Source organism: Vulpes lagopus, chromosome 19 (assembly GCF_018345385.1).
Source record: "Vulpes lagopus strain Blue_001 chromosome 19, ASM1834538v1, whole genome shotgun sequence".
Taxonomy (NCBI): Eukaryota; Metazoa; Chordata; class Mammalia; order Carnivora; family Canidae; genus Vulpes; species Vulpes lagopus.
Window position 1 is genome coordinate 50074363 of NC_054842.1, and position 12079 is coordinate 50086441.

Genomic DNA, 12079 nt, shown 5'->3' on the forward strand with positions numbered 1-12079 from the left:
GCAGCAGAGCTCAGGCAAAGCACAAACCTTCCACGCAGCGACAGCCCTCCTGTAGCACCCGTGCATACATGTCCACTTTGGACTGGGAAAGGAGCTGGTCCCCGGTCAGGTACGTGTTGTGAGAAGAAGCGATGTAGTAGTTGCACAGAGGCTGATCCATGTCCTGGTACACTTCATGGTGCAGTGGGTTAAATATGTCACAAGCAGGACTACGCATGAAATTTGTGAACCCTGTGGAACAAAGAAAGAGTAAAACACTATAGCTTTCAAAGTATAGGTACTTAATTGACTCCAACAGAGACAACAGAGATTAAAGTATGTTCGTAGCCACCAGCTTACTTATGCTCAGGACAGCTACTGCGAGGAATACTAAAGCAATGAGATTTGCCTCAAGTCAAACTGTGTCAACAATTTGAAATATGACTGGAGAACAGCAGTTTAAACATAACCTACAGAAAAATAAGTCGACTTTTCAAGAGTTTTGATTGAGTGAGGGAGAGGGCTTACTGCAAAGCCACTCAGGAATTAACTGAGCTCCAGCTATGATCAGGCAGCGTGAGCTAGTGGGTGACTGAGGCAATGTTAAAGCCATAGTGACACAAAGTGCTACAGTGATCAACCAGCCACTATACGTTATTAATTTAAAAAACAGTATTGTTAGTGCCATGGTTGAGGTCGCAGGTCAAAAGTTAGGCACAGCCTAAATGTGAGTGTCATCGTTTGGCTACGAAATTGGTTTGGGCCGGCAACTTTTTACGACTTTAAAATAGCGTTTAAAAAAATAAAAAAATAGTGTTTACAGGGCAGCCAGGGTGGCTGGGTGGTTTAGTGCCACCTTCAGCCCAGGGTGTGGTCCTGGAGACCCAGGATCGAGTCCCGCGTCAGGCTCACTGCATGGAATGGAGCCTGCTTCTCCCTCTGCCTGTGTCTCTGCCTCTGCGTGTGTATGTGTGTCTCATGAATAAATAAATAAAATCTTTTTTAAATAAATAAATAAATAAATAAATAAATAAATAAATAAATAAATAGTGTTTACAGATTATGCAGAAATACAGAGAACAAGGTAACAGTTGCAAAAGGGGAAAGAACGAAGGGGGATGGGCAAAATGGGTGAAGACAAGGAGGAGGTCCGGGCTCCCAGTTACGGAATGAACAAGTCACAGGAATAAAAGGCACAGCATAGGGACTACAGTCGATAATATTGTAATAGCGATGTGACAAGACAGACAGTAGCTACAGTTGTGAGCACAGCATAACGTACAAACTTGTCAAATCACTAAGCGGTGCACCCAAAACCAATTTAACAGTGTGTATCAGCTGGACTCAGATAAAGAAATAAGCAAATACATATTATGTAGAAAACACGATCCTGTTTTCTACAGTTTTGCGAAACAGAATACCGGAGTAGAAGAGGCATTCGTTAATAGAGGAATAAATACAGGAGTGACCCACAAGTACCTACGACTTGTTTCAAGTCTTCAAGAATCATGTGGTAAAGCTGTATCTGTAAACATCCTCTAAGACTCTGGGGAATTTCTTCATGCCTATCCGTATTTCCACAATGTAGAAATCATGTTTAATTCCATTTGCAGGGTCGGGGGCAGAAGGGCCACCAAGGAAAACATTTATTTCTTAGTAAAGGCCCAAATTAGTTTATCTTCTCTAGTTCTTTTATTTTTTTTTTATTTTTATTTTTATTTTTATTTATTTATGATAGTCACAGAGAGATAGAGAGAGAGGCAGAGACACAGGCAGAGGGAGAAGCAGGCTCCATGCACCAGGAGCCCGACGTGGGATTCGATCCCGGGTCTCCAGGATCGCGCCCTGGGCCAAAGGCAGGCGCCAAACCACTGCGCCACCCAGGGACCCCCTCTCTAGTTCTTTTAAAAATGGTTCTTATTGATATAAATTTTAAATTATTCCTTTCTTTTAATTACCCTCCACCCCAGGAAGTAAACAGGTGGCATCAAAACCCTCTTGTCCACACTGAGCCTGAAAGAAGAGGGGGGAATAGAAGGCCAACAATCTAAAATAGTAAGAAAGACCATGGCTTTGGATGCTCTTGAGGACAATGGGGTTTCCCAGTTTTCTTCCACAAAGATTGTTGGTTCTGACTCAGACTTGATCTCTCTTAGATACCAGCCTGCCGTTTATTTTCCCACATATTTTAAATATATATAACTTACACATACATGTAGCTATATTCACATTTATGTGTAAGATCCTCGAAGCTAGATTCTAAGTACATAACAGTGGGCAAATTACTTAATGTCTTTGAGAGCCTCACTTTCCTCAACTATATATATATAATGAAATAGTTGTATTAACAAAATTTGTGGTTCCAACAACCTCTCCACTGCTACCAGCTAGGTAAAAGAAAAGAAGTTCTTTGCCAATATTTTAAAAGAGACATGTACTTTCAAGTCGCTAATGTCATGGATCAGTTATTTTAAGATCAAATTTCCTTTTTGAAATTACCAGGTTGAAGTTTTCCAAACTGAGCCATTTGAGAAAAGTCTAAATATTTCTTGACATCTATCATATACATGGTGGGATCAAGCTGACTTGGAGTGGAAAATGCATATCATCATTACAAAACGAAGAGAAATAGCAATGTCATGGCATCTGTTTTGTAGAAAAATAGGTTGTATTGTGAGTTTTACTTGAATCATCTGTAATCCATGAACATTTCTGGATTTTTTTTTCTACAAATTTTGCTAGAATGTAATTTAGTACTAACTGCATTGAGAAACAAGAAATTAAGAATATTGGTTATTTTAAGGGAGGCAAACCATAAGAGACTCTTAACTACAGGGAACAAACTGAGGGTTGCTGGATGGGAGAGGGGCAGGGGGATAGGGCAATTGGGTGATGGACATTAAGGCAGGCACATGATGTAATGAGCCCTGGGTGTTGTATGCAACAGATGAATCACTAAACTTTACCCCCAAAACTAACAATACACTCTCTGTGAACTAAAAAAATTTTAAATAAATCTTGAAAGGAAAATAAAAAGGAACATTAGTTATTTTACCTTCTATGCCAAGAACATTTTTTGCCTTATTTTCTTCTGAAACTTCAAATTTTCTTACGATGTCAAGACAATAGTCTGTTGTCACATTACTCATCTAAACGAAACAGAACATTAGTAGAGCACCTGCAATTTCATGAGATACTTTACTCTGCTAAAAAGGGCACACTTTTTAAGCATCCCCGATACAGTGCAAAGTGGTTAAATGAGCAGTGTTTGAGATTACTAGTGTCATAGCAACTTTGGAAAATGATCATCTCAATCTTCCCATGTTACCTTTCAGATTTAATCCGTAAAGACGTCCCTTCAGGTACTAGACAAATGTACTCCATGAAGCAAAATTAATAAAATTAAACCAATAATCAATGCAAACCCACTGCCAAAATCTACTTATCGAAAGCTAATAGCAATCTGCAAGTTAATGTTTTCCACACAAACACTAAAATTTGCCAATCATAAATATATAGAGAAAAAAATGATTCCCTACCAAAACCAGAATGCTCTAGGTAAATCCACACATGTGAGTAGATCTGTAGATCCTCCCACTGAATCACAAGAGCAAGCTGCCATGATGATTCAAGATCACAAAGGTTAGCAAGAGAAAGTGAAACCAGAAAGCTAGGTGAAGCGCCCTGGCCTAACAAAGAACTCTGGAGCTAAGGGCTTGTGTTCAAATCAGCAAGCTTATGTTATTATTAGTGGGATCTTGAACGAGTCACTTACCTTCTCTGTGGCTATCAGGTAGTTGTGAGAATTAAATGAATTACTATCAACATGTGACATCACAAAGGCAGTGCATGCGATTACGAGTTGTTCTCAAGGTTGCCGCATGAACATTACATACTTAGTGTCACTGGGAAACGCAAACTCTTCGGGAATAATTTCTTTAATTAAATAGCAACGTGTAGGATGTGATAGTTTGATCAAAATTCCTTTGAGCTCCAAGGTCTAACAGTGACATTTAAAAATACTAATAAATAGTGATAGAGGAAGCTAATCCTGTGAGCCCGTATTTCATATTTCAATGCTGTTTCTCAAATATTCTATTATCTCTTAGGTTCAATATTTATGTTTTAGTGAAATCTAATTTTTCTAAACTGTCATTTTTTTTTTTAATGATAGTCACAGAGAGAGAGAGAGAGGCAGAGACACAGGCAGAGGAAGAAGCAGGCTCCATGCACCGGGAGCCCGACGTGGGACTCGATCCCGGGTCTCCAGGATCGCGCCCTGGGCCAAAGGCAGGCGCCAAACCACTGCGTCACCCAGGGATCCCTCTAAACTGTCATTTAATGGCATTTAAATCTTCTGCCAGGGAACAAAAACTCTGTTATTCAGTATTTTTTGTCTGCTAGAAAGAACACAGAATGCTTTTTTCCCCCAAACTAGCCACACAATGGTTGATGCATCCGTTGAGCAAACTTTACAATCCTTACTACACTCAGAGGCTTATATTATCATATAGCATCAGAAAATACCATAGAATAAATGAAATCATGCTACCCATAAGAACTCTGTTGCCCTAATCAGGCTTTGAGCAGGTCATTAATTTATCTACTATATACTAGAGAGACTTACCACATGCAATCTAAAAAACAAATAATTTCCCACAAAATAAAAAGAGCCAAATTGATAACAACAACAAAAAAATTCATGTGCCATAGGAAGCCTGAGTTTACAATGCAATTATTTGGTTTATAAGGCTCTTTGTTCAGAGATGTAGGGGCCTTATCCCGAACAAGGACAGGAGCCCCTGAGATCTAAAAAACAAATAACAAAACACTGTCATCCTGGGATAGAACTAATTGGAGATGAGCGAGAACATGTTACTAGTTCAAGATACAAAGCAGAATGTGTTAACAAAAAGCAACCTACTTGGGAAATATTCAGTAAATCGGCAAAAATATCAGTAGATGTTCTAGGAAGCTCACAATTTTCTGAGCACCACATAAAAATAAATGGGGGGTGGGCACCCGGCTGGCTCAGTCTGTAGCACATCTGACTCTTGATTTCAGAGTCATGAATTCAAGCCCCACGTTGGGTGTGGAGCCTAAGAAAGGAAAGGAAAGGAAAGGAAAGGAAAGGAAAGGAAAGGAAAGGAAAGGAAAGGAAAGGAAAGGAAAGGAAAAGGGAAAGGGAAAGGGAAAGGGAAAGGGAAAGGGAAAGGGAAAGGGAAAGGGAAAGGGAAAGGGAAAGGGAAGGGAAAGGGAAAGGAAAGGGAAAGGAAAAGGAAAAGGAAAAGGAAAAGGAAAAGGAAAAGGAAAAGGAAAAGGAAAAGGAAAAGGAAAAGGAAAGGAAGAAAAAAGAAAGAAAAAGAAAAGAAAAGAAAAGAAAAGAAAAGAAAAGAAAAGAAAAGAAAAGAAAAGAAAAGAAAGAAGAAGAAGAAGAAGAAGAAGAAGAAGAAGAAGAAGAAGAAGAAGAAGAAGAAGAAAAAGAAAAGGAAGGAGGGACGCCTGGGTGGCTCAGTGATCCTGGGGTCCCGGGATTGAGTCCTGCATCAGGCTCCCCCCATGAGCCTGCTCCTCCCTCTGCCTGTGTCTCTGCCTCTCTCTCTCTCTCTGTGTCTCTCATTGAAGATGGATGAAATCTTAAAAAAAAAAAAAAAAAAAAAAAAGGAGGAAAGAAAAAAGAGGTAAAAGGGGAAATAATCTATTTTCCACCCAAATTCAAATATTAAGGATTAACTCAGTGAAATACAGTAAAATCTCATAATCATGAGAAATAAAATATACAGTTCATTCAGCTTCCATGCGTCCTCCATCCCTTGGCCTAGTTAATTAACCTTCTAATGGCTAAATCCTACATTTCATAACTGAATTTTTCAGACCTTACTTTAAAAATTATTGTGAGATTTTACTATATGAATGAAGGTTCAACATAGGTTATTGCTCTTTATGGTTCCTTTCCCCTTTGTTTTGTGACATAGCTAATAGGGTGAAATAGAAAACAATTTCTCTCTACTCCTATTTCTCATGGAGCTCATTTAAAAGTTGTTTTTTTTTTTTTTTCTTGCTGTCAATATCTGAACCATTTGCTGTTTCCAACACAGAGAACTGTTCTTTCTGTACCAGGCAATTGGTGATAAAAGAGCCTTAAAAAAAACTGAAAATAATAATGATGCTTTACATTTATATAATGCACTAAATGCTCTGCAGTTTATAAAGAGCCTTTGCACACAAAACCTTACATAGTTCTTACAACAAGTAAATTGTTCTTGTAAACTTGGTATTTTAATCCCCATTTTAAAATATGAAAATTGATGTTAGGAAAGGTTCATTATCTCAAAGTCATAAAACCAATAGAAGGCAGGACCCAGGATCAAATTTCAACCCCCTGACTTCAAATCCAAAGCCTTTTCTTTTACACTACGCCTATCCTCTAGGAGTTTTCCTTTATTTGTACTGAAAACTTGAAATTGTTTTTTCAAGAGAGCTAAAACTCCTAAATCTCAACTTCTTAACTTTTGAGATGTTTTAAACTCTCAAGTTAGTTATTATAGCTCGACTTCTTTGATTATTCAGGTTGGACTCCATCCTCTTTTCCTTGTTTGCTACAATACTTACTCTCATCCAAAAAAGACTAACCGGCCCTCATATCAAAGGTCAATCCACTTCAGATGGACTAGTAGAAGTCAAAGTCATAGATCTCTACATAACACACTAGTATTCTGATACTGACTTTTTATCCCCAGACTTCTTGTAAGTTGTCTGGCAAAGCTTTGACAGTGAGTGAGAATTTCAAGACAACGTCAGAAGTAAAATAATTCTATTTCTTATAGCTGTGATTCCCAAAGCACACCAAACACAAAAATCATAATATAATTTGCAGAGAGAATTTTCATATTGCTAAATTCTTTTCAATTTATTTTTATCAAAGTAACATATTCTTAATTAAGAAAGTCAAAACTAAGATGCTTATGATTGGAAACAGAATTCCTTCCCTCTCCTTTGTTAAAGATTTTATTTATTCATTTGAGACAGAGACACAGAGAGAACATAAGCAGGGAGAGGGGCAGAGGGAGAAGGAGAAACCGGACCCCAGCCCCGCTGCTGAGCAGGGAGCCCGACATGGGGCTCGACATGAGGCTGGATCCCAGGATCCTGGTTTCATGACCTGAGCCAAATCCAGACACCTAAACCGACTGAGCCGCCCAGGCACCCCAGAATTCCCCCTTCTATACCGAGAACCACTCTCCAAAAAAAATAATGTCAATATTTCGAGATACTTCCATTGGAAAGAGTCTTTATATTCCTAATTATTAATTTAACGATGCTATTTTTTGTTTTTATACATTGTAAGCATTATGTCTTGACTTTTTTATTGTGTTAAAGATTTAGCCCATCTGGGCCCGCAAACTTTCTCCCTCTCCCCCTCCACCCAGGATAGCTGTGTCTTACCTTTTATTAAATTACTATTCAGTGTTGAATTATTCTGATTGTGCGAATATTCAACACTGAGTCTACAGTATGATGATTGTGTTTCTTATAAAATGCTTTTTTTCCAATCTATTAGTGCAATTCCTACCTGTTTGGTCATTTCTAGTGTCCTTCTAATGTCCTCTCATAAATTTTTCCCAGTGACTCTAAAATGGCCTCTCAGTCACCAAAGGCAACAAATAACCCATGAACTCCGATTTTTTATCCCGTATCAAGGTCATCCTTCCTCCAGGACGGTGGGATTCCAACACTTGGTTCAGCTTCTGTTCTGACTTCACCCTGTCACGCTCCTCAGAGAATGCCTGGGAAGTAAATTATTTATTTGTTGCATGTGCTTTAGTCTTCTTCCATGTGTCAGGTAGAACATTCTAGGTCAAGAATCGTTGTTCGTGTGTTTTTGATTTGCAGAGTTGAGAAGTCTGATGCCATACTGATTCCAAACCTTACAGGAGCTGGTTTTGCTTGTTATTGGTCAATGTTTTTTTTTTTTTCCTCTCTCTTTCTTTATGTAAACATTTAGGGTTTCACTTTATCCGTGGCATTGTGAAGTTTCAGTATGATTTGTCTCTGTATGGAGAGAGAGAACCCGTGCAAGGGGCAGGGAGGGGCAGAGGTGGGGATGCAGAGGATCTTTGCAGTCTCCTTGCTGAGCACTGAGCCTGCCTGGGGCTGGATCTCACAACCCCGAGGTCATGATCTATGCCAAAATCAGGTCTGATGCTTAATTGACTGAGGCACTCAGGTGTCCCTCTGTAGATCTTTATATATTCACTGCACTTGACACTCAGTGGCCCTGCCAATCTAAAGAATTCTAACTTTCCATGCTAATCATTTTTGTATTATTTATAATTTCCTCCCTTATATAAATTTTTTTATCTTTTTCTGTAACTCTGATTATTCAGAGTGGACCTTTGGATCAATCCACTAATTTCCTTATCTTTTCTATTTTCCATTTCTTTGTTTGTTCTATTTTACAGGCAATCTTCCCACTTTATCATCTAAGCCATGTATTGAATTTAATTCTCTGCTCTTTTCTGCCTCTGAACCATCTTTTGCCAGAGCACATTGCTCTGGCTTCGTGGCTACAATTTTGTGTTTCATCACTCTGATAGACTAATGGCAGTTTTAAAAATTTCTTTGTCCCTCTGTTGCCTCTATTCTCTCCAAGTTTCTTGATGTTATTTGTTTACCTTGGTCTCTGTATTTTTATAATAGAGGAGCTCCTCAAACATGCGGCAAACTTGCCTATTTAAAATCCATTTTTTAAATTAGCTGTTTAAAAATGTATTTAAGACCAAGTCAGTAATAGATTAGTTGGAAGCTCTGCATTCATGAGCAGAGCTGATTGACTGGTGGGCTTCACTGTAAAATTCCCTGGCTGTCCTATTTTACTAGATGCCTGATATAAATATCTTCAGGTTTGGGGTTTTTTTCTTGGGGTTAGCTAGTACATTCACTTCCTAGGGCTGCTGTTAACAAATTGCCACAAACTTAGAAATTCATTCTCTCACAGTTCTAGAGACCAGAAGTCCAAATTCCAGGTGTTGGTGGAGTCGGTTCCCTCTGGAGACAGTGAAGGACCATCTGCTCCACGCCTCTCTCCCTGCATCCGGCGGCTGCTGGCAAACCTTGGCATCGGGCTTCGTAAGCACAGGCTCTGCCTCCACGGCCACCTTTGGTGCATCTAGGTCTTCTTTTCTGCCACTTATAAGAGCGCTCACTCATCGTTAGATTTAGGGTCCACGCTAAATTTCGAATTATCTCATCTCAACATCCTTAACTTTAATTACATCTACAAAGACCTTATTTCCAAATAAGGTCACACTCAAGGTAGTGGGAGTTAGGACTTGGGCATATCCTCAGGGGCTACTATCCAACCCACTATAACTTGTAACATTCTCCTATTTCCTAGTTGTAATGTCCCCTACAGAAACCCGAGAGCAGAGTATTAGAAGAGGCTTGTGGTTCTCCCATTTTAATACACACATGTTCACTTTGTCCTTGCACTCACTACCCATTTCTCTGAAACAAGACACCCAAGGTTTAGAAGCTTAAAACAACAACCACTTTTTTTTTAATCACGTTTATGCAGGATGGCAAGTGGGACTGGGTTTGGCTAGACAGTTATTTTGCCTTTCTCACCTGGGGGTTATTCAAGTGACTATAAGCACCCAGGCCTGACTCCAGTTGAGTGGTCTACAATGGCCTTGCTCACATGTCTGTGGTTGGTGCTGGCTGTTGGTCCTGGGCCTCCTTCTCTGAGTGGTCTCTCATCCCCAAAAATGCTAACCCAGTTTCCTCATGTGGTAGTTGCACAGTTCCAATAGGGCCGGTGTGGAATCATCAAGCTCCCAGAGTCTCCTTGTTCATCATTTCTGCCACAATCTATCAGCCAAACAAATCCTGAAGCCAGCCCAGATTCAAGGGTTAGGAAAACAGAGTCCACTTCTTGATGGGAGGAATGGGAAAGTCACATTGCCAAGGGGCATGCATACAGGAACGGGGGAATTACTACAGCCATCCTCACAGACCATCTACCATGGTCCCCACATTTCCAGTACTCAGGTGTGCCCGGGATGCTTCGGGCTAGACCCTTCTGGGCCATCCTTCCCCAGTTCAGACTTTCACGGTTATGCCAGGATGGAGGAGGGACAGTTGCACTGCTGCGTGTGGTAGGACAGAGGATCTAGAACCCTACTTCCAACCAATGCTTGTGTTTTTCACCCCTCCTCATCTCCTATTTTCAAGAGCATCCTGTGACTTCAATTCTCAAGCTTTTCTGGTGTATACCTGGGTGAATGGAGTTGCTTTGTGTTTCTTGCCTTGCGGGCTTGAATTTCAGTGCTCTTGGGTCTCCTTTAGGTCAAATTTCATGGTTTTGTTGTTCCTGTCTCTTCCCCTGTTGTCTTTCTCCTTGCAGTTTTGCGCAGAAGAAAAAAAAAGGCTTTTTTTCTGTTTTTTGGGGTAATTTCAGAAGGAAGTGGACAAGCGTCTCTAAATGAATGGTCCTTCAGTTATCAACTGAATAAGTAACAATTTACCTCTCCAAAATGGCTACCTCTAACCCATCCTAAAATTAAACCTCAGATTTCAAAGCATTTCAATGTATGACTATTTCACAGAAAATGTCATTTGGGAACTATATTCAAGGCAGGAAAAATATTATAAGATGTAATTACTCTGAAAAGTCTCTCAATTGCTTTAACTGTGAATAATTAAGTAAATGAAACAGAAACTCAGGAAGGACTCTGAAAAGAATGCTTTTATGATGAGGAAAATGCTTTTTTAACAAAGATAAAGCTACGCTAGCACCAAAAGGGATAGTTCGAAACAAAGAAGAATTTATAATTATTTCTCATTGAGAGATAAGGTTAGAATGACCATGACTCTCACCAAATCATTCTGGAGCCAGTAAAGGATAATGAAGGGAGATGGTACAAGTGACACTGGTAACTGATCGGAAGAATTAAGGAATATTTTAGCAGAAAGAACAAAGACATAAAAGGGGTAACTGTTAGAAGCATCACAATGAGATAACGTATAGATCTATGTCAGATAAACACGGAAATAATAAGACCAAGGCCCCCTAGCATGAGATCAGTAAAGCCCCGAAAATTCCCCTGGAATTAACCATCCATATGCATATTTCAGATGAAAGTGCTGCATAAACAGAAATCTGCTTTTGATTTATCCATGGAGGTGTAGCCTTTGCACTCGGTAAACAGCAAGGTGGTTTTTCAGACTGCAAGGATGCTTCAATAATCCTGCCTTCACTTCCTCTCTCCTCAAAAAAGGAAACAAAAGGACAGAAAGAAAGTAGAGGCTTGTTAAGAAAGGCTGTCAGGGGGGAAGAGGGAATGAAATCCAATTATCGCTCCTGAACCAAAACTCTGAAAAGCACTGAACACAAAACACATTCTGCTCCAGTGCCAGGAAATGGATAGTAAATCTGGAGGAGACACAGATTGCTTTTTTGGCAAACACAGGGGCACAAATGAAACCAAAACACCTCAACCAGACCCAGTACTTTGGAATCACAGACTGGTGGGTGTCGGTGATCTTTATTTGTGGTTGCAAGGAAGTAGTGAAAGAGAAATGTCAGCAAGCTGGTTTCTTTGTAACTGGCACTTCTTCATGGATATGAAAGAGAGAGTTTCCCTTAGCACATCATTTTTAAAATGATGATGTTTTAAAAGTAAAAGACTTAAATCATACAGCAGTTAGACCTGTCAAAGGTATGAATTCAGGTTTCAAAGAGCTTCAGTGAAACAAAAGTCTGGCCCGTGGGCCAATATTTGATTTCACATAATCTCTGACAACATATGTGACCAGTAACATATGAAATGATATTTCATTTCACAACTGAGTAAATCCATAAAAAGTTGAATACTCTGGTGTCTACACCAATCATATGCCATCAAAAACGAATGAATTACTGCCATATGAATCGTCAAATTGCCTCCAATTTGTTCCATTGTGAAAATCCCCTTTTAAAACTCAAAATCCCACAAAACTCTTAACTAGTGACTCTCTTGCCGCACATTTAGATTGTGCCCAATTTTTCTCTATTTTAAAGAATGCTGAAATGCAAAACTTTATAGGCTTTTCTTTTTTT

At 39.4% G+C, this 12079-nt stretch overlaps 1 protein-coding gene across 4 annotated transcripts in view; it reads right to left on the minus strand.

The window, feature by feature from the left end:
* The window catches only part of PLCH1 (phospholipase C eta 1), a 192625-nt gene that overhangs the window by 49245 nt on the left and 131301 nt on the right, over window positions 1-12079 (minus strand). For all 4 annotated transcript variants that reach the window (XM_041734565.1, XM_041734568.1, XM_041734567.1 and 1 more), the window contains exons 7-8: window positions 3035-3128; window positions 28-231 (exon numbers count right to left, since the gene is read on the minus strand). In XM_041734565.1, coding sequence (XP_041590499.1) covers window positions 28-231; window positions 3035-3128 — 298 coding nt within the window. The remainder of the gene's footprint in view (window positions 1-27; window positions 232-3034; window positions 3129-12079) is intronic.